The following is a 22,860-nucleotide window of genomic DNA, read 5'->3' on the forward strand; positions in this document are numbered from 1 at the left end:
TTTTTTTTTTTTTTTTCTTTTTTCAAAGAAGTGTACCCACAACTCTTCGTACCCATGATGGTGGGTCCCTTGGATTCCCTTTTTTTTTTTTTGCACAATCCACTTGTCATTTGGAGTGAGTAAATAAAATGGAAGCGGTTTCCATATGGTGTTCTCTCTCTTTCGGTACTTTTATTTAGCGGAGAGTGGAATACGCTACCCTAATGCGTATCGACATGGCGGGGTGGTTTTATCTCGTCGACGCTACTCATTCTTTGTATTTGCGTGCAGAAGGGGAGGTGCGCATATATGGGAGATAATTGCCCGGGGTATATATTTCGGGGGGTCCCCTTCTCTTCTTTCTTGTGTATGCCCATGTACTCCCATCGATGGCATTTCGTTTTTTCTCGCTGCGACTTTCTCCACATGAGCAAACATCACCTGCATCCCAACGCACAAAAAAAAAAAAAAAAAAAAAAATAGCGTCAATTTTTCTTTTCCAATTTTTAATAAAAAATAAAAATATTTATCCCATTCTTAAAAATTACCTCAAAAAGGTTACAAAAGAAATATATATATATTTTTTATTTTGGCAAACAAAACAAAAGTGACTTTATCTCGATTACCACCTTTTTTTTTTTGGATAACGCCAAGTGTATATAGAAAGCAGTAGTAACACTGAGTAATACTTTTATTTTTTTCTATAATTTCCCGAAAAATTTACACGCACTGTTTTTCCGGCATATTCAAATATAGCAGTAATTTATCACAAGAATTATCAAATCCACCAAAGGTAAGCACAATTGGTTTCGCTCGGGGGGGTTATAATTCCATGCGAACAGGGGGTTCCTCCCATCCCCCCACATCAGCAGTATGTAATAAGTAAAAGAGGAACAGTATCTCTTCCTCTTGAGTGACCACTACACAACTTTTTTTTTTTTTTTTTTTTTTTTTTTTCTCCCCTTTGTGTATAGGCAACCATGTTAGGAAACAAGCTTAGCATCACAGACGTGAAGGACATTAAGGGCAAGAAGGTTCTGGTGCGCGTAGATTTCAACGTACCAATTGAAAATGGAATTATTAAGGACACGAACAGAATCACAGCGACCCTGCCCACTATTCACCATCTGAAGAAGGAAGGAGCGTCGAAAATTATATTAATTTCTCATTGTGGAAGGCCAGACGGAACAAAGAATGTAAAATACACCTTAAAGCCCGTTGCAGAAACATTAACCAAATTACTTGAAGAAGAAGTGCTTTTCCTAAATGACTGTGTAGGAGAAGAAGTAGAGAAACAGATAAACGAAGCCAAGGATAATTCTGTCATTCTTCTTGAAAATTTAAGATTCCATGTAGAAGAAGAAGGAAAAGGAGTAGATGGAGCTGGAAATAAAATAAAGGCTAATAAAGAAGATGTAGAAAAGTTTCAAAGTCAATTAACCAAATTAGGAGATATTTTTATTAATGATGCTTTTGGAACAGCACATCGAGCACACAGTAGCATGGTTGGTATTAAATTGAATGTGAAAGCTTCTGGATTTTTGATGAAAAAAGAATTAGAATATTTTAGTAAAGCTTTGGAAAATCCACAGAGACCTTTGCTAGCGATTTTAGGTGGAGCAAAAGTATCAGATAAAATTCAATTAATAAAAAATCTTCTGGACAAAGTAGACAGAATGATAATTGGTGGTGGAATGGCCTACACTTTTAAATACGTGTTGAATAATATGAAAATAGGAGATTCACTTTTTGATGAAGCAGGTAGCAAAATTGTGAATGAAATTATGGAAAAGGCAAAAGAAAAGAATGTACAAATTTACCTCCCTGTAGATTTTAAAGTAGCTGATAAATTTGATAATAACGCCAACACGAAAATTGTAACGGATAAAGAAGGTATTGAAGATAACTGGATGGGACTTGATGCTGGACCAAACAGTATCGAAAATTATAAGGATGTCATTTTAACCTCCAAAACAATTATTTGGAATGGACCCCAGGGGGTATTTGAGATGCCCAATTTTGCCAATGGTAGTATTGAATGTTTGAAATTGGTTATTGAAGCTACCAAGAAAGGAGCCATAACTATCGTCGGTGGAGGAGATACAGCTTCTCTAGTGGAACAACAACAGAAGAAGAATGAAATTAGCCATGTATCCACAGGTGGCGGGGCCTCCCTTGAATTACTAGAAGGGAAGGAACTCCCAGGTGTGTTGGCCCTCTCAAACAAATAATGGTTCTGCAGAGGATAACACCTGTATCGTTGCCCGTACGCATGCGTCGGGGTGGCAAGACGAATGGGAGAGGAGAACCCTCTTTGTACACCCGCTACTGTTTAGGAGTAATAAGATTAATTTCTTCACAAAGGAGTTATTCGAAGGGGTATCACTTCCAACGTAGGGAGGGAGAGAGCTTTTCCGTGAAAGCTCTACCCCACCTCGACCCCACGCGCAACTGTGTCTGCATAGAGTGATCACGCTTGTTATTTTCCCACGTATATGTACGTAAGGGACCATCGCTGGAGTGGTCCCAGAGATGTTCGCCATTGTACTGCAACCCATTGTACTTACATCGCACTGAGTGATTCGCCGCCGAGACGCGGCCGCCTAACCATACTTTTTTTTTTTTTTTTTTTTTTTTTTTTTTTTTACACCTGTCCTAAACCAATAGAACGCACCAACTTAGATTGTGTTTCACCTGAAAAATTGCGACACAGTACCCACGCACCAGATTAGGTATAGTGGTGCATTCATTCCGTAACGGGATGCCAACGTTTATTGCTAACCGAGACACGTGCAGCCACGGCGGAGTGACACCCATTCGAATCAAGAAAAAAGACCTCACTAAAATGGATGCGAAGAAGAACGGGGTGCATACCTTGGTTCATTCGGCTAATTCTCGCTTTGTAATCCACAGCACGTTGGAGAGGTGTACATGTGTTTTGTTCTTTCAAAAAGGATTGCACTTTAATATGGTACTGCTTTGCTACCACCAAAACCCCCTTTGCTCCTTACTACTCGCACGTTCTCAAGGAAAAAGGTAAAATAAATTTTTTCTTTTTTTTTCTAAAGGGTTAGTAGAATTCCTCCAAACAACAGGGAAATATCGTTGCGACTTACGTTTAAAGTGTTGGGTCATTTACTCTTGGATGTGCCTCTGTTTAACCGTTTTGTTTTCGTTCCTCCGAACCCCCAGCTCTTATATGAACCCATTTTGCACTACAAATATGAGCCCACTTAAGTATTAATCCCTTTGCGGATAGTATGATGATGAGTTACATTTTTGGTAATACCATCCTAATCTTCTTCTTACTCCTAAAAAGGGTGCAATTCATAATTTGATAGGTTTCACCTTTTCCCTCTTCCACTTGCATTGTATCAATATATGGGCACCGGATCGAACCTCAACGTGTGGCCTGCGCGAGTGTGTATTTGCCGGTGCGTGTATTTGCCGGAGCGTGTATTTGCCGGAGAGTGTATTTGCTGGAGCGTGTATTTGTCGCAGGGTGTATTTACCTAATTTCGCCTCACCCTGTTACTCTGCCCTGCTGCACATTTCCCTTTGAACGGCAGCGATTTTCTTCCAAGAGCAAAATTTCGGTCGATTTTTTTGGAGGTATTTTTTTCTCCCCTTAGGGCATAAGCTTTTCAGAGGATATTTTTTTCAAATTATATGGGAATATTTTTTTCCCCCATTTGGTAATAAGTTGGTAGCAATTTTGCTATATTCTGTCAATTTTCTGTCAACTTCTTGTCAATTTTTTACCAATTTTTTTGCAAAATTTTTTTGCCGATTTTTTCCCCTCTGGGCGCTGTTTACACACTCCCGTGGGAGATCCCAGTTTGGTGAAATACGCATATAAGGCCAAACCACCTATCGGAGGGTCCTTCCTCAATCAGAGGTAGAGGACCGCCTCAGAACGAACACTCACCCCGAGGGTTCACACCAGAGGGCGGTTGCACCCCATCTCTAGAAAAGGCAGACCTATAAGCGAATCTGCGCAAGGTTAAATACCCCACATTGAGGACGACTAGCTATTCTAAAATGAGTAAGGAAAAAAAAAAAAAAAAAAAAAAAAAAAAAAGCATAACTTATATTAAGTACCGTATTATGTGTATATTTATGAAGGTATGATTAGCTAAACACACATACCCCATGTTTGTCTCACACTCTTCCCCTTTTGCTCCTCCATGCGAAGAGCCCCTTCAGTTTTCCAGCGCAGCTGAGTTGTTTGACTTCATACAGGACAAGAAAAATGACGTGGAAATATTGGCCTGCATCATTAGCAACCTTCTGGGGGGTTTCTTCAAGTGCTTCTTCTATGTGCCTGAAATTTCTTTGGCCAAATTGGAGAACGGTTTCCCTTTTGATGGGTCTTCCATCAAGTTATGCTCAGATGCAGAGGTCAGCGACTTCTACATAAAGGCAGATGTGTCCACGTGCTTCATTGAAAAATGTGATGGAAGGAATATGCTAAATGTATTATGTGACATCAAAAGGTATAACGGATTGGACTACTACAAATGTCCTCGAACTATTTTGAAGAAAACGTGCACTTTTGTCAAGAAGGAAAATATAGCGGACACAGTTTACATAGGAAACGAAATTGAGTTTTTCATTTTCGATAAAGTAAATTTTGGCCTCGATGATTACGACAGTTATTTTAAGGTCTACGACAGGGAATCCTTCTCCTGCAAAAATTGTTGCAATGGATATTCCTGTGCAAGTAATGCAGAACATGCTACTACATCCAGCCTGGCCTACCTTGGCAACATAACAACAAATGATGATAGCAAGAAGGTAAAAAAAAAATGCGGCTATTTTTCCACAGACCCATATGATACTTCTAATATGATCAAGCTTCGAATTTGCAGGATCTTAAATAGCCTGAATATCCACGTGCAGAAATATCACCATGAGGTTTCAACTAGCCAACATGAGATATCTTTGAAATATTTTGACGCTGTTAAAAATGCAGATAATTTAATTATCACGAAACAGGTAATAAAAAGTACTGTGCATAATTTCAACCGAACGGCTACCTTCATGCCGAAACCTCTAGTAAGTGACAATGGAAGTGGCCTACATTGTAACATTTCCCTCTGGAAGGACAACAAAAACATATTCTTTGCTGATGACCCATCTACGTTTTTCCTTTCGAAAGAGGCCTTCTATTTTATGAATGGAATTATTAGACATGCGAAAGCGTTGCAAGCCTTTTGTAATTCCACTGTGAATTCATATAAAAGGTTAGTTCCAGGATTTGAAACCTGTCAGAAGCTCTTCTATTCCTTTGGCTCCAGAAATGCGGTTATTAGGTTGTGCATGATTAATTACGACAACCCAAATGAAAAGCGAATTGAGTTCCGACTACCTGATTATGCCAACTCACCTCACTTAGTCCTCGCCGCCATCATCCTGGCAGGATATGATGGTATCAAATCGAAGGAACAGCCACTGGTGCCATTCGAGAGTAAAGATAACAACTTTCTTATTTCCAGCATATTTTCTAAATACGTTGAGAATACACAAAATTTCAAAACTGTCACACATGCACTGGAAGGCTACGACACCATTCATGAGGTGAAGAAGAACCCTGAATTTGTTGACTTTTTCAGTTGCAAGGAGCCCGAGAGCATATGCTTCTCTCTGGAGGAAAGTTTGGATGCCCTGGAGAAGGACCACGCCTTTTTAACGCGGGATGGAATCTTCACAGAGGTGCGTCTCACCGTAATGCGTGGTTCCGCGCAGTTCCGCATTTTCCCTGCGCATACCTACTCGCTTGCTTACGCCCTTTATTTACACCGTTTGTTTACACCGTTCGTTTACACCGTTCGTTTACACCGTTCGTTCACACCGTTTGTTTACACCGTTTGTTTACACCGTTTGTTTACACCGTTTGTTTACACCGTTTATTTACACCGTTTGTTTACACCGTTTTTGTGCCCCCTCTTTTCCCCAACGCAGGAAGTCATTGAGGAGTATATAAAGTTCAAGAGGGACGAGATAGCGGCCTACAGAAGGAATGTCACTCCATACGATTACTACTTATATTACGACTGCTAAATGGAAGTGGCACGTACGTCTGGACGCACTCAGCGATCCACCGGGCTGACAAAGAGAACCTCACCAGTTCGACTTCATGGTTCTATGATAGACATGATGGTGATTTTTATTCTGCTGCTTCTGATTAACGGGTCTTTTATTTTATTTTATTTTTTAAAAAGAAGAATAATATGAATGTGTATATATGAGTATGCATACCATTCCGGTATACCTTTGACTATGAGTTATTTTCCCGCCATCACCGCCTTGTCCATTTTTTCTCTCCACAATTTTAAAACTTCTTTTCATCATGAAGGTTACCGCTGCTGGTAAGCGAATTGTTAGTTAAGACAAAAAAAAAAAAAAAGTAGGCGCAAATTTCAGCGCAGAAGTAAAAGCGAATGGACACAATTTATATAAAGTGTAATTTCCATTCTGTCTACACCCCTATGGACACTTCAAAATGTGGCAAAACAAAGGGCAACGGAGGAGGTAAAAAAAATTATGAACAGTCATGTAAAAAAAAAGAAAAAAAAAAAAAAAAAAGGAAAAGGAAAAGAAAAAGAAAGACTTTAAATTAAATGTGGATGGTGGACAAATTGACTGCCTCTGAGGGATTGGTGCAATATTTCCGTTGGCAAAAGGATAGTAACCTTGAAAAAAAAAAAAAAAAAAAGGGGAGTAGCGAAAAGAGTAATATAGCACATATGGAAAGAAGGAAAAAGTAACAACTGACATCATTTTTTATTTTGCGCTGAGCAAGTTGGCGGGCGTAAGTCATGCGATATACAATACGTGGCGGTATGCGTTGAAACAAGCGAATTGGCATTTGGGTACACCCATAAGTACAAAAACACAACGCAACGATGAAAGGACGAAAGAACGCAGCTGTCTTTTACCTTTTAATCATTTGAATGTATTTCCTCGTGGTTTCGTCATTAAGGATGTGTGCAACCTGGGGAAGGAGGGGGGGAAAGCATGTCAATGCAAATTCTCCATCTTGTAAAAAAGTTGTTATGTGTAGGGGGAATTGTCATAACGAGGAGAACGTCCCTATAGGAAGGTGCACACAAATGACAGCAAAAGCAGACGCGACTTTGCCCATTTACATGCCCCTCACTTACCTCCGATGCGAAAATTTTGGATCTTCCCGCACGTTCGTGAATCCCAACCATCGTGACACCCATGGGCCAGGCGGCGTTCCCTATGGCGAGCAGCATATACCTGGGGGGAAATTAGCATATACGTTCGAGTGTTTAAGTATTCATTTGTACATGAATTAACGTACGCAGGGTTGTCCCCACTGTGGAGGCACAATGGACAGTGCCGTTGAGGTAGTGGTCGCTTTGATTGGTCTCCTTTAACACTCCCTCTTACGCATCGTGCGCCGCTTTGAAGTTCCTCTCCTGGCAACGCGAAACGATGTTGTATATTTTGTCCAGCACGTCTCCTTCCACGCTGCAATGAAAAAAGAAAAAAAAAAAAAAAAGAAAGAAAAAGAAGAAAAAATTCCATTTATATGAGCAAATGTCTACAGGTCTTTGTGATAAAAAAAAAAAAGTGCACTTTTGCAGTATGCATAATTTACTGCCACGAAGGCCCTACCTCTTCTGCTTAAGCTTTTTCTCCAGTGGTTTCAAATCCTTGTGCGTCTGCAAGTATGTAGCTTTCTTTATTTTCTTTTTGCTATCATCGCTGTTTTCAATTTCTTCGTTCCACTCCTTCATTGTGCTTTTTATCCAGTCGAGTATAACCTTTTCCTTGTCCGCTCCTTGGCCCTTTTCATCACTTTTCTTTTCTGCGGTGGTCCCGTTCAATTCCGCTGATTCTTTCGAGTTGGCATTGTCAATATCTTCTTCTAAGTTGTCCTCAATTAAATCTAGCGAATTTTCTTTTAATCTTTAAAAAAAAAAAAAAAAAAAAAAAAAAATACAAAAATGTATGACCGGTTCAGGTGATTTTTGCTGTACAAGGGATGCTCCTTTCAGGAAAAACTTATCCCTACGTACATGGGAATATATCGCACATAGAAATGCAAACGTTTGTGGGTGTCTTACTTTCCCCTTAGGACATCGCCAAATACATTTTGCACATTAATTTTTAACTCATTTTTGTTTATTTTTAACTCCTTCAGTCTATTGTATCTGCAGGGGTGTGATAAAAAATGGCTCATTGGGCATATGCCTTTTCAGCTGACACGTATACATTTAAGCACGTGTCACTGTGGGGAATGATATATACACCTTTCTCTGTACCCTTATTTTATTGTACCTTTCCAAGTCAGTTTCTCCAAACAGCCTAATTGGTTCCTTCAGCTGTCGCAGCAAAATAATTATCTGTCTGTTAGTTAAAGTTATTTCTGCGCAAAAGAAAAAAAAGAAAAAAAAGAGGTGATTTTGTAGAAAATGAAAAAATATGTTGTGAGGGGATACGAGAAACTGAATCCTTGAAGCACTTCTGTGTATGTCATCCGGGAAGAACAAAAAAAATTGATCAGTGTTGCAATTTACATGCAGATGGATAATTCTATGATTAAATAATTTTTTTTTTTTTTACCTGTATTTGTTTCTTCATGCTTCACGTCTGCGTTGCTTATTCTGCGTTTTGCGTCCAGTTCGTCATTCAATTTCTTGCAGGGATGGGAAAGAAAAAAAGCAGACATGTACGCTACATTGTATGATACAATATCGTTTAATGGGTCGACGTTAACACCAAATTAGGGGAATTAACCCCTCAGCGTAATCACTTCCTTTCTCAGTTGCAAAGCGTTTTCATTTCTTTACCTTTAGCCTTTCATATTCCTCCGTTTTCTTCTTTTTATATTCATTTTCGTAAAACTTGTTAATTTCTGTTTTTTTCTTACTCTCTAACTCTGCCTGCTTGAACCACCTCTTGTTTCCTTTGATTTCTGTCGAAGGAGGAGGGAAGGAAACAGAAAAGATGAAGTGGGGCCACCCTGTCAGATCGTTCTGGATACATTCACATGCACACATAAGCGAATGCCGGTATAGCAACTCTCCTACACAGTGATTTTATGAACGTAGGTAGGCTTTCCCCGCGTGTGTATGCCTTTGGGGTTGTTGCAGTAGCCGTTCCTACACTGGGCCGATCCCACACAAGGCCGTGCCATTTATCTTCCGAACCTTTTATTTCTTCCTTTTTCTTCTTTATAAAACTATCAAGTGAGTCCATGCTGATTTGCCCTCTTCCCTTTTGAGTTTACTTCTAACTCATAGTTTTGTTTAAAATGAAAAAAAAAAAAAGGCTACTCAATCGAGTTTGCTTAAAAAGGGGCATTTTCGTTCCTCCTTCGGGAGGTACCCATTGGATTTTCTCTTCATATAATATATTTAGAGAACAAAAAAAAAAGTAAAAAACACAAAGATGCGCACTATACGGGCTTTATCATCTCTTGAGGATTATTTCGTCAAGGCAGTTAAAAAATTTAGACATTTTCTCCTTCACTTTTGGATAAAACGAAGTCGAACTTAATTTTTTTTTTTTTTTTTTTTTTTTTTTTTTCCTTTAATGGTACAGAAGGGTTGGCTCATTTACATGGCGTATATACTACACGGGAATTATTTATTTTTTTTTACAATAATGGGAAAGGTGAAGTGAATAAAAAATGGTGATAATTAACTAAACTTACATTTTTCTTGTTATCTACTCGTGTAGTGCCGCATGTTATGTGTGTTCCTATTTTTTTTTTTTTTTTTTTTTTGTTTGTTTTGCCTTACCGAGGTTGCACCCCCACCTGTGCGTTGTAAATTAAATTTCTTTTTTTTTTTTTAACCTTTTTCATATCTCGACATTGCTTAATCTGCATCTGCGCTGTTATGTGACCATTTGGTGAACACGGGGTATCTATCTATGCATATTAAATCATAGTTTTTTTTTTGTCCGTTGAATGTGAATCAACAGGTGACAGCAGGACAAGGCTTAGAGGTACAGAAGGGAGCGTAGGGGAGAAAAAATATATTTGCCGCCTTTAAATCACCTTCTTATGTTTGTTTTTTTAAAAGCAAAGAAATAAATTTCTTTTAATAAAGCACGTGGATTTTTCACTGAGGATATGTATGAAGACACTTGTCATGCTTAACAGTATCCCCACCGGGAGAAGGGAAGTTATCACTAGGTTCACTCCTCACCCGCCAAGGCTAAGCCTAATTCGCAATTATATAGCTGTGCACAGGGAAATCCCTTTTTAAATCGAAATGTGAAAAAAAAAAAAAAAAAAAAAAAAAAAAAGTGTTGACACACAGTGTGTGTGTGAAGCTATTCATGTGTACACACGCAATGGTATATGACCACCCATCATCGTTATGCCCCACCAAGGGGCATGCGCAACAGAGCAACTGCCGTGAACACCTCATCCAAGGAGGGACAAGTAGGGAATAAGGTGAGGACGCTTTTAAGTTCACCCAAGGCATCGTTATCAAAGGTAAAAATAACATTGAGCAAATCCATGTTGAAATAATACACCCTGTTTTTTAACAACTTGGTGGAGTAAGGATGGAAATGCAAATACTTTTTGATGTGATGGAACATCTTGGGGTTATTGGATATGTACGTAAGGAAGTTAAAATACATCTGAAAAAGCGAATTGTCTGCAAAGCTGCTTTTCAAATAATTCCTATATTCTGTAATTTTGGTCTTTTTGGAGAAGGTACCTTGGTCCATATTGTGAATGCAATCGAGGAAGTGATAAAAATCTATATCGTAGTAGGAGTTGTCTTTGATGTTGTTTTTTACAACCCCGTTGTAGTCTATTATAGGATCGAATCGATACTTATTCATTTCTTCAATTTTTCTGGCAATGTTTCTTTCGAGGGAGGGTTCCTCTTGCGCGTGGTTTGTACTGGTGGGTTGATAATAATCTTCTACAGGCTGATCAGCACGCGGGGCTGCAGAGGGGTACACCTTCATGTGGTTAAATTCCCTGCTGATAATGTCCCTATAATCCTGCAGACGCGTTTGTAGAGAAAAGTAGGGTGCGTTTTTATTAGCCCGCATATCATACATATCGTTCAGCAACTGGAAGGCACTTTTCCTGTCAGAGAAATGGTACGAACTGAGTCTTAAAATTCTGTTGTAAACACGTAACTTTAATTCAAATAGTAGGTCATCCATGCAACTTTGTGAAAAGGCGTTTTTCAAAAAGACGATTTTTTTATTCAGGTAGATGAAGAATCTGTTGACGAAAATTGTTAAGAAGATTCTGTACTTGGATTTTATAATATAATTATTGTAAAAATAATTCCTCTTTACTTTTTTCATCCTCTTCGAGTAGGCATATTCTATTTTGCTCATAAATGGATCACTTGGATGGAGAGATGTGGAGCTGTTCTTCTTCCCATTGATAAGTATTTGCAAGAATAATATCAGGTCATGACATATCTGCACAGCTCGATTATTATCGTAAAAGTAATTCTGTTGCATTTGCTTGTCTTTCGATAAGGGACAAGTATATATGGAGAGAAAATTACATTTGGAGTCCACAAGAAAAAAATTAAAAAAAAATTTCTCATACGTTCGTATGCTGTCTATCATGTGTTCCCTTTGATTGACATTCATATTAACCCCCATGAGATTGTGTATTAATTTATTTTCCAAAAGAAATTTTATTTCATTTCTTAATTTTATATGACCAATATAGTACATACACTTCCCGAGCACGTAGTAAATGGAAAGGAATCTCTTCGACGCGATATTTACACTTTGGAAAATGCCTCGCAGGACTAATGCCTTCCTATACCTTTCGTTCATTATCATGTTATTAATGTTGTAAAACATATTGGAGCATTGTAGGGTCAGAACATTTTTCTGTTCGTCGTATTGGTACAAGCGAACATAACTATTTGTAACGATGAGAATTTTATTTTCACACACATCCATGTCGTTTATGTTTTCAAAGTTTTCTTCGTTTCTGTGATGTTCCACGATTTCGTACTCGAGGGAGTAGAAGAACTCCTTCTCCGCGGTGGTAAATTGTTGCTCGAATATGTAACTTTTAAATAGGTCCATGTATTCCTCGTCCTTCTGCTTCATCTGTTGGTACTTCTGCTTGTTTAGGTATTCTCCACGGTTTGGATTCCCTGCCAATGGGGTGCTTTCCGCGCTTATATCAGGGTTAGAACTTCGGTCGGGATTATTCCCTCCAGTGTTCGTCGTGGTGGTTGCGCCTGGCAGATTGCCCCTACTATTGGATAACATTTCTATATACTCTACTTCGCTTAGACCCTTCTTCCCGCTAGACCTGTTCTTCATTATGTACTGATTGTAGAGCATCTCATTAAAAACGTCGGAAAAATTCACTATTGGACCATTCTCCGTTCGATAGACAAGCATCTTCTTGTCGTAGACAGAATTCTGCAGGATTCTCTCCATCAGTCCGTTTTTTCTCCTTGAAAATTTTCCATTGCTTTTTGAAAAAATAATCTTCAGTAGCACGATGTGATTTTTCTGCGTGAAGATTAGGTACTTCCTCTGGAAGGTCTTTATATTTTTCATGCCCCTACTCATGTAGGTGATGGGGGTGGTCGTCGTGTTTTTAATGAAGGAGGAGAGGATATCTTCTCGCGTCGTCTTTTCGAATATTAGCGCAACTTTATTATTGAGCGCGGATTTGTTGTTCTCTTCGTGGAAGACGGTTTCGTTATCTGGCCCGTCGTTGGATATTTGACGGTTGGATATTTGGCCGTTGGATATTTGGTCGCTGAATTCCCCTTTCCTGGTTTCCCCCCCGTTGTCGGATCCCTCCTCAAGACGCATAACTAGCACATTTCTATACACGTGTTTGATGTTGATCCAGAAGGAAACTCTCTTGCGGCAATTAACAAGGAACACATAATTCATATGTATCTTCAGGACAAGAAAAAAGTCGCCATCGTTAAAATTAAGCATCCTGTTAACCTTGTCCCATAATCTACAGAGGATGATTTCCTTGTACTGGTGCCTTAATTGTTTGGGGAAAATGAAGAGGCAATCGTAGGTTTCCTTCTCTTTCTCTATGAAATATTCTTTTGTCTCCTTTGTTTCATTTCTTCCTTTTCTTTTTTTCATCCTTTGGACAAATCGCTTGGCCCATCTACATGCCATCCTCAGCCATCCTCGGTATAGCACAAACATCCCTACGTTTTCCCTGAGGATATAAGAGGCAGTTCTCTTAGATGATAGGACGAGGAATTTCCCTTTTCTTTGTCCTGTGTGTCGGTTATGGTGGGCCATTTTCTGGATGCCTCTTCTTTTCACATGTTTGTGCTCCTTTTTGTGTGCCTTCTTCCTACATCCATGGGTGGCACTCCGAGGGGAAGCGCCCTCACCTGCTACGCCTGTCACTTCACCTGCTTTGCCTACTCGGATTGCTACTCCTGCTCGGTCATCCATTTCGAAGGAGTCCTTCCCCTTGGCATTCTCCTTGTTCACTATTTTGTAAAACTCAGTCACAGAGCTGAAATGGTACTTGCTTCCTTTGAGGTGAACGGCGAGGAAGGTTAGATGGCAGTCGTCTCCGTTCTCAGATGAATTCACAGATGTGCTCGCCCCTACATTGTCTGCCTCGATCCCCTTGGAGGGCACATCCCCCAACAGGCGTAGCTTATATATTTTTTCTACCTCGTTCAACAAGCTTACAAATAACATTTCTGTTACCATGTTTCGGCTTTGAGAAGGTTGCCCGTCGCTACCTTCCTGTAGTTTAAATTTGTCCCATAGTTTCATCAGACGAAGGTACTTCACATGTTTCTCTTCCTTCTCTTCCTTCCCTTCCTTCTCTTCGACGTTTTTTAAAACCCCCTCTAAATTCTTGGTTCCACCTTTCGTTACGTTGATCTGCTTTGGGAGTGAATCTGCTAGAGGATTACCACTTGCATTACCGTCGTCAAGACAGTCGAGGGGGCCAACTGTACCGCCCTTGGGGTCCATTTGCACAGTCTCGTCATTTCTCAATTTTCTCTGTTTCTTCGTGTAATTGCAGTGTTCCTCGCTGTCCTTTTTTTTCTTGATTCCATTTCCCTTCGCGTCAGCTCTTCGAATGTCTCGCAGATCATCTTCTTCGTGGGTGTCTCCCCTTTCACCATTGTAGGTACGGCTCGGTTCTACCTCCTTACCTTCCTTATTATTCGGGTCGAGAAACAATTTATTGCAAATAATGGCCTCCTCTTTCCTTCCAATCAGAGCCATTAATATATCTGAGATGTTGTTGATGCAGTTAAGGAGCAGCTCCTTCTTCTTCTCTTCGTCCTTAAAATAGTAATTGTCCCTATCTCGGGGGGCATTCTCAAGGGTTAGGTTTCGAGGAGCGCGCTCCCTACTGTCTGCCGGGGTAACGGTTATATTCTTCGCTATCCATCTATCTTGAAAAAACAGGTTCAGCTGATGCGTCTTGAAAACACTGTTGTAAAACATGAAGGCGTAGAATCTGTTCAGAAAGTTTACGCACTGGTTGCGCACCAGACACAAGATATGTTTGTTCCAAGAAAAGAGGTTCTGATCCCTTAAATATAATTGGGTGTATATGCAGAGGGAATTGACAATATCATTCCTATTTCCCTTAACGTCAATTCGGTTCGTGAGAAGCTTCGGCGGGAAGCGTCGCGGGGGTAACTCAAGGGGGAGAGGTCGTGCGAGATGGTCCGAAAAATCATGCCCTAGGATCTGCTCCGAAGAAGGTTGTAATGGGTTCTGTCCTGAGCTCTGCCCCCTGTCGCCGCCTCCCTCGATGGCCTCAATAATTTTCCCCTTCTCCGAACATGAGCAAATAAGGAACAACTCAGTAAGGATATATTTTCGATTTAGGTTGATCAGGAGAACATCTGACAGACTGCTACTATTAAAGGTGTTAATAATATTCTTGTTCATTTTTAGGAACAGGTTATTACCTCCACAGTGGGTACCTATTCCTCTTTCGTTATCCCTCTTCTCCGAGGTAAACACTTTAGCTTTATTTGGTTTATCTTTTTTGGCGCACCTAGCGGAGAAGTGGTCTTTCTTTTTTGCATCACCATAGAAGGGGTGTCCTCTAAACTTTACACGATCGTTACTTCCAGCCCCTTCGAACGGTTTGTTGCTCCTTTCCTCCGCACTGACACTCTCCTCCTTCCTCTGCCCACTAACCTCTGAGTAAAGAACAAAATTCTGCATGTAGTAATCACAAGGGGGAGATGAGTTGTCAAACTTTACAAATTTATCTATTGCACCTCCCTCTTTACAATTTATCCTCTTCTGTACAAGGAGCTGATCCTTCTGAATCAGTCCAGTATACAGTTGTTCGTTTAGGCTGATAATTATTAGGTAGGGAAAAGTTAAGTCTTTGTTTTTAATTAAAACAATGCTATTAGCATTTATTTCATGTTTCAGTTTTATTAACCTTTGGTTCAAAGTTGCGTAATCAAAATGTTCTATGTTCGTGGTGATTCTTTCGCTATTTTTCCTGCATATGGGGCGAGAATGAATGATTTCTTTATGCCTGTCTGCGCAAGATTCATTTGAATCCCCACATGTAGCGTCAATGGGTGGGCTATCCGTTTGGCGCCCTTCCGTCAAATGGTTAAATTGATTTGATGCATCAGATCGCTTTACTCCCACAGACATGGGATCAGCTTCATTTTTGAAAATTTGCAGAGGAAGAACAAAAATGTTCCTACTCGGCATGCCCCCTTCGCCTATGCGCCTATCCCGCAAGAAATTGCGCACTTTGTCTTTTTCCAAGTTCAGCAGGTTGCCAAGGTATCCATACACCCTGCTTTTCAGTTCGTCCAAATAATTGTGGCCTCTCCTGAGGGTGCGCTTCACGGATACAGACGCAAACGTGGAATCGGTCACGGCATCTCCGCTGTGTAAATCGCTACTTTGATCATCGTCCTGTTTACTGCTACCAGAGACACTCTTCCACCTCCTTGTCCCTTCTTCCAATTTTGTCGTTCGATCCTGCATAACCCTATCCGACACGAACATGAAAATGCCACTTTGACATAAGGCCACGACTCGGAATCTCTTTTGGTAAACAACCCGTGGAGACTGGACCCACCTGTGGTTTCCCTTCAATGGATTCACAAAATAAACGGAGTTATTTCCAAGTAAAAATTCATCAAACATTTTGGTTACTCTCCTTTGATTTTTAAAAACCCTGAAATGACGCAAAAAGAGATCATTCGTTGGGGCGTTACTTGAATGGAATATATCATACGCTTTGACCACTCCTTCGTTTGTTCCGATGAGTAAAAAATTATTCAGCTTGATCATCCCGGTGATAGTACAATGGTCGTTTAAGGTGTCTATGGTGTACTCATACACCTCTGCCACGAACTGTGTATTTTTCTCCGGATGGCTCATCGATTTCGTTATGCCTTGGAATGTACGAAGATGGTGAAACGATTGGAGGTCTTTCCCTCGGTGTTCTTCCATCTCGACATTTATTGCCTTTAAAGAGCGCCCATATATGTTCATATTTTTGTTCGTCTTTTCCTGGGGGGGCATATCGTCCATCAAGTTTAATAACCAGGGTGATGTTCTACTCAAGTGGCGTGTACAGCTCTGACTGGTATAATAAGTGAGTACTCTGCATCTTCTCTTCAATCCTATACATAGCAAAATGTACTTGAACTTATATGTAGGTGTCCTGTAGGGGGATACCCCTTTTTTGTCCGTCTTGAGGGTTACATAAATGGAGTGTATTCTTTCCTCACAGGCCACTTGACTGATTAACAAGCAGACACTATTCACCCCGTCTATGTAAAACAACTCGACGATGCCAGTTACATATGATAAGGCGAGGATACCCTTGTCGAAATGGTAGTGGACCACTGGGGTGGAGGTTAGACACCAACAAGATGTATGCACCAATTGTAGAGGGGTACTACCACTGAGAGTGTCAACATAATAGTGATTTATAATGATACTACTCGTACTTACCAAGAGAACGTAAAAGTTGTTTCTTCCATTTTGGCCTATACATTTTGCAAATATAAGTTTTTCTTTCAAAAGTTTTAGTGATTCTACGTGTTTTTCTTTGATCATCTCAAATATTACATTTTTCTTCATATTGTTTTGTTCGATCCGTCTTTTGGTAGGAGAGTTTTCCTCTTGAGAATGGGTCTTCGTGGGGACTCCCCCTGACATAGCCAACATATTTGCTTCATCGGAAGAGGTTTTTTTTTCTACTTTCAGCAGAGAGAGCGCATTTTGGAAAACCCGGAAGAGGTTGCCCCTGCTTCGAACGTACAGATAGCAGGTCTCCAAATAGCTTGTCATACAAAGAATGCTCAGTTGGTCGTTGAAATGTATCATGAAGGTGTTCATGTTGGTGTGATTTGTCCGGAGAGCAATGACCTGTCTCTGTAAGAGCACCTTATGACCGAGGGTAAACTTGTGCAGGTCTCTATTACTGTCCAAGATAATTAATCCATCTGACAACTTTTTTTTTAACCTCTTCACATTAAATACGTTATTGTCCTCGTCCGACTCTTCCTTCACCTGTGTCATCCCTTTGTACAGATTGGCAATCTTATTCAATTCGTCCGTGATGCTGAACTGGCTGTGTATTCTGGACAAGTGACTAACGACCGCCTTTTCCTTGTATTTGTAATCCTTTACCGTTTTTATTCTCTCATAAGTGTAGTATTCCTTCCTTACATTTTCAAAATTGTATTTAGCATGCTGCCGATGTGAAACCCTATAAACGGAAGACTTTACCATGAACAGTTCGTCTGCCTGTTCCTCACTTAGAGAGAGGATAAAGCTTGTGCTTTCATCTATTGTCATACTCGCCTTGGAGGGCGACGCAGGAGTATCTCTCATGGAGGTACTCCCCATGGAGCTTATACAATACATTCCTTTTGTCCATTCAATTAGGTTTCTAAAGTAGTTACTCTCCTGTTCTTCTTTAGATGAAATGCCTCTCCCCAAAATTCTCCTTTCTATGAACATCTGGGATGCTACCATGTCGAATAGCAAAATAATTACATACATTTTCTTCTCTCGAAGATCAACTGAGAGATATCTTTTAACGAAGGCGATTTCCACAGGATGGCTCACCCTAGGATAGTCCCTCCCTAACGATACAATGATAGTATTTGATAATCTTTCGTCCTTCCCTTGGGAAGCATTTTCAAATGAATTTTTATCTTCTAGGGGAGGAGTTTCTTCGTTCCATGTTACCTTCCTCATATTGTCTGCAGAGTTTTCGTTATTAATGTAGAAGCGGAATTTTCTTTTCCGTTTGGGCCCCATTTTCCGGGGGATGACTCTCTTCTCTTCGGTTGCTCTTGCGCTACATGTTGTGATGCCCCCGTTTGGATCATCCCCCTGTGTGTGTGTGAAGGAATTGTTCTTCCTTCTCCTGTATATCTCGTTGAAGGCGCTCTTGCTGATTTGAAGCGAGACAGCTGTGGAGTGTACAATCGGCGAGCTTACACCTCTGGGTGATTGCAGCTGTAGGTGTGAATCTCTCTTCTTGGGCAAAAGCCGCGCAGAAACATTCCCACTCTTGCTATAGGTAGAGCTTCTTCCCACGGTGGACATCACAACAGTTGTAATCGGGGTGTCCATATCAGCCCAAATACAATTACTGGCACCAGAATATATAGAGCCAGAGTCCCACCCGCTAGCACACACATTTTGAAAAAGCTTAAAATCATAGTGGTACACAAATGGATACGTGTATAGGCTGTCGATGTAGGGATCGCTGCGCAGTGCATGAAATTGGGTTGCGCTCTTTATGTAGTTATTTCTCCTTTGGAGAAGAGTGTCTTCCCTCTGTCCACTCCCTTTGCTACGTGATTGCAAAAGGAGGTCCCTCTCTAAGTGTTCACTTTTCTCTCCTTCCTTTCCGATGTGCTTGGCCCTTTGCCACCCTTCAACGGGGACACTAGACCACAAACGCGGGGGGAAGTTACGGAGGCTCCTCAAGCAGAAACATTTAACAAAATAGTCGGAACATAAGATGTGATCCTCAATTTCATCGTATGCGCCATCCCTTTTAACAATTTTTAAGAATCTCAACTTGTCTATATAGGAAATGTCGGTGCTGAGAGCGAGACGATAATTCACCAGTGTAAGGTTCGTGCCATATTCTGTGGAAAAATGAAAAAAGAAAACCATCCCGCTCTTGGCAAATAGAACAAAGGAGGATCTGTTCATTACGCTCTCCACTTTCTCTATTTCCATAGGGAGATATAATTTGGCAATGGGTATTAAAATATTATTGATAGTGGTATTCTTTTTTTTTTTCTTATTTTTAAAAAATATTATGTTGGCCCTTCCGTTGTCATTTGTAGTAATTAGTACGATGTGTGTCGTTTGACCAATTCTGTGTTCATGGGTCCATTCCCCATGGGTATGGTTTGACATTTTCCACCTCCTCCTTTCTACCTTCCCCTTCGCGCGCAATAATTTATCCCTCACATTTCCATAATGAAAATTCAATTCCTTCAAACAGGTGTTTGATATAAGGCGCAGATTCTGTATATCCATTATGATACTTTTTATGGCTTCGCAATGTTGTATAGCAGTTCCACTTGTGGTTTGTCCCTCATTTGTCTCTAACCTGTGATTATGAGAAGTTGCTAAATCCGTTTCGATTCCTGCACTCCTACATTGTGTGGAATCAGTCATGTATTCTCTAATGAGCTGATTCAATTTTTTACATATCCGGAGGAATACCCCATTCGTTAGTCTATCTCCGTTTGGCGTGCACACACTTGGGCTATTTGCGTTCACTCCGTTGGGTTCTTCCTCCAGATGAGTAACATCACACTTATCGCGATGGATATGCTCACTCGCGGAGGAGCCCTCCATTTCCCCCGTTGCTGATTTCCCCGTTGCTGATTTCTCCGCTGCTGATTTCCCCGTTGCTGATTTCTCCGCTGCGTGATGGGCTGAAGAGTCCCCCTCCGAGTGGCCACACGCATAGTTAAAAATATGAACAAGAAAAAGATTCAAAAGGTAAATATGCATGGCTAGCTGGCGCACAATTGAAGGCCTCCCGTTTTGTCTCCTCAACAGGACGGTGCGGAAGGAGCTACTCAACGTTTTCCTGGTGGAGTAGAAGAAAAGGGAAAAGTAGACAAGGAGGAGCTTCAATCTGGTGGAGAGGCCGAGCAGAAGTGTCATCACTAGCCTCGCATCATATGAATTAATCACACCATCTGAATTAATCACACCATCTGAATTAATCACACCATCTGAATTAATCACACCATCTGAATTAATCACACCATCTGAATTAATCACACCATCTGAATTAATCACACCATCTGAATTAACCGCATTATCTGAATTAATCACACCGTGTCGATAAATAAAGTTTTTTTCAAAAATCTGCTGAAATACGGGATCCCCTTGGAGAAACTTGATTTTCTCAAAATGGTACTGGCACAGTGGACATGTCCCAAAAGTGTGCCTTTCGGTTTCTCCACCCTTGGAGTTATTTCTATGGCTAAAAATCTGCTTCTGTTTAATAGATGGGTCCACTATATAGTTGGTGTGAACCATCGTAGATTCATCCCCTGGGAAATTCTTTTCGTACTTGTTAATAATATCCCAATCCTTTGATTCAAACATGCTTGTCCTCCACAAATTCTTCATAAGCATCATCATTTCGCTCTCTTCCCTATCGAAAAGGAATAAAAGGTGTCTCACAAAATCAGAGTGACTGCTTCTGTTTCGTATAAAGTTTACAATGAAACATATTTTTAAGCTTGTGCAGTTGGAAAATTCATTATAGTAGTTCTTCTTTGGTGCATTTTCCTCCGTGGAGTGTTTCCTCCTTATGAATTGTTCACTGCATGATTGCTCTTCATCGTGGTAATGAACTGTATGCTCCGTGCGAACAACGTTTCCACTCCTTAAAGGGCAATTCATTTCCGTTTCCTTCGCCTTATATCCCCCGTAAGACATATTACCTTTCGATGGAGAAGTAACATGGCTTGATAATCCCATGCCCCCTTGTCCTCGCGGATTTATAAATAACTCCCCCACATTTATCGCATTCCTCACGAACGCACACCCTTCTCCGAAAAGGTTGTTATAAAGAGAGGCCTTTAATCTGCTGATGCTACGGTGTTCAGAATAGGATGGAGCACACTGCACATTTGAGTACCTCTCCCTCGAACACTCCAAGAGTGTTACAAAGGAAACGTTTTTTTTAAAGAGAATGCATGAGAATTCTTTCTTTGAACAATTTTCGATTCGTATTTTTTTCACCTTAATGGGACACTTGCTTGTGTTTGGCAAAGGGTGCTTTCTGCCTTGCCCTCTGTGAGTGGGGAGATGCCTCGACGTATGTTTGCTCTGTAGGTCGGTTCCTTTGATGCTGCTCTGGGCCGGTCTTTCCTGAGGGCAGTTCATACATATCTCGTGGACATGCGGTTTGCAGTCACTCTCAAAGGAAGAGGAAATGTACTTAACTCTTTTCCTTCCATTTTTATTCCTATGAATAATATAATATCTCAGTTGCATAGGGTCGTACATAATATTAACGTTCCTCTTTTGGGGAATGTACTTCAGTCCAAAGTAGTAATTACGAGAGACTTCATTTAACTTCTTGCGATTCCAATTAGATTTATTCTCTATTACAAAAAAAACAACATTTTCTATTGATACCAAAAATATATTTTTTAATTTGCACACATGGATGTGCTTGGAATACTCCTGGAAGAACTCATTTTTTTTCTCTCCTCCTTTTATGGTTGAATGGTCCACATATTTTTTCAGTTTTGATGATCTGAAATTCCCAAGGAAAAATGTCTCCACGAAGCTTCCGTCAAATTTCAAAATTCGAAAGTTCAATTTTTCATCTGCCACGAGGAATTGGTCTTGGTGTTTTCCTCTCTGGATCTGTGTAGGAGGTTCATATGTAGACGGTGGGAGTAAGCACATGAACAACGATGGCATACATCACGCGGGGTAACACGATGTATCCCTGTGTTCACCTATGCGCTTCCAAATAGGAAGGCAAATAGTTCGGTGTTTTGTTTTGCAAAACAATGTCCTTTGTTATCCCTTGCGTTTTTCTTCTGAGGGGCTAAAAAATGCACAAGCTTACCTGCAGATAGATGATCCTAAGGAAGGTGTTTTGGACGCAGATGGTTTCTTTGAAATCCCCGGTGAGAAGCTCCAGGTAGGAATCCTGTGTGGTTGCACATTTGGAGGCATGTTCGCCATGGGGCATTTCTATGAATAAGTACACATGTGCATAGACAGGTCGGGTAATGCCCTCTCTTCACTACCCCCTTCGGGAGAGAGGCACTGGTATTACCTTTGCGGCCAGGAGAAAATTCCTTCTGCTACCTTTAACGAATTTCCCCCTCAGTAGGAAATCCACTCGATTGCTGCTCTGGCATGTTTGTACGTTTATCATTTTTTTCAAAAAGGTAAAGGTGCGACATGTAGAAATGCACGTGTGCACGCGGAAGAGGTGGATCGTTGGCACAAAGGAAACTCCCTGTCAGACCACACATTTACACATGTGCGCTACCACTGCACAACATAACACGGAAGGCATCGAAATAAAAGTAACGGGGTGACCTCTGAGATCCCTTCCCACGAATTCAGATGCGATAGCAACCTTTCGGCTGACTCCGTAAATGGGTGGGTCAAGGTGGGGAGAGACTTTCTCGGAAAAGAAGGAAAATAGGGGAAGTAGGAAAAGCGAGAAAAGTAGAAGCGACAGAGGTGGAGTAAATGAAAGTAGTGAAAAAAAAAAATGGATGTAGCGAAGACGTTGAATCAAACTGAAGTAAATTTAACTGATGCAACACACGGGGCTCGGTATGCCAGGACCTGCAGGGCGAGCAAATTTTGGGACACATATATATAACACGGGATGGAACAAAACAGAGC

At 40.6% G+C, this 22,860-nt stretch overlaps 4 protein-coding genes across 4 annotated transcripts; 2 read left to right on the forward strand and 2 right to left on the reverse strand.

The window, feature by feature from the left end:
• Positions 1 to 959: 959 nt before the first annotated feature.
• Positions 960 to 2,210, forward strand: PKNH_0720500 (phosphoglycerate kinase, putative; the record flags this gene model as incomplete). Its single annotated transcript, XM_002258460.1, has 1 exon — positions 960 to 2,210. One exon carries the CDS (start codon positions 960 to 962, stop codon positions 2,208 to 2,210), a length of 1,251 nt encoding a protein of 416 aa, XP_002258496.1.
• A 1,810-nt stretch (positions 2,211 to 4,020) lies between these two features.
• PKNH_0720600 (glutamine synthetase, putative) lies at positions 4,021 to 6,042 on the forward strand (the record flags this gene model as incomplete). The annotated part of the gene is made up of 3 exons (XM_039113937.1): positions 4,021 to 4,024; positions 4,175 to 5,694; positions 5,944 to 6,042. 3 exons carry the CDS (start codon positions 4,021 to 4,023, stop codon positions 6,040 to 6,042), a joined length of 1,623 nt encoding a protein of 540 aa, XP_038969575.1.
• Positions 6,043 to 6,598: 556 nt separating this feature from the next.
• Positions 6,599 to 9,213, reverse strand: PKNH_0720700 (pre-mRNA-splicing factor 18, putative; the record flags this gene model as incomplete). Its single annotated transcript, XM_002258462.1, has 10 exons — positions 6,599 to 6,674; positions 6,921 to 6,976; positions 7,146 to 7,245; positions 7,399 to 7,479; positions 7,627 to 7,920; positions 8,079 to 8,165; positions 8,293 to 8,380; positions 8,578 to 8,650; positions 8,805 to 8,929; positions 9,165 to 9,213. 10 exons carry the CDS (start codon positions 9,211 to 9,213, stop codon positions 6,599 to 6,601), a joined length of 1,029 nt encoding a protein of 342 aa, XP_002258498.1.
• Positions 9,214 to 10,341: 1,128 nt separating this feature from the next.
• On the reverse strand, positions 10,342 to 22,378 carry PKNH_0720800 (conserved Plasmodium protein, unknown function; the record flags this gene model as incomplete). The annotated part of the gene is made up of 3 exons (XM_002258463.1): positions 10,342 to 21,855; positions 22,064 to 22,147; positions 22,277 to 22,378. The coding sequence occupies 3 exons, from the start codon at positions 22,376 to 22,378 to the stop codon at positions 10,342 to 10,344; spliced, it is 11,700 nt and encodes a 3,899-aa protein (XP_002258499.1).
• Positions 22,379 to 22,860: the final 482 nt, after the last annotated feature.

Source organism: Plasmodium knowlesi (assembly GCF_000006355.2).
Source record: "Plasmodium knowlesi strain H genome assembly, chromosome: 7".
Taxonomy (NCBI): Eukaryota; Apicomplexa; class Aconoidasida; order Haemosporida; family Plasmodiidae; genus Plasmodium; species Plasmodium knowlesi.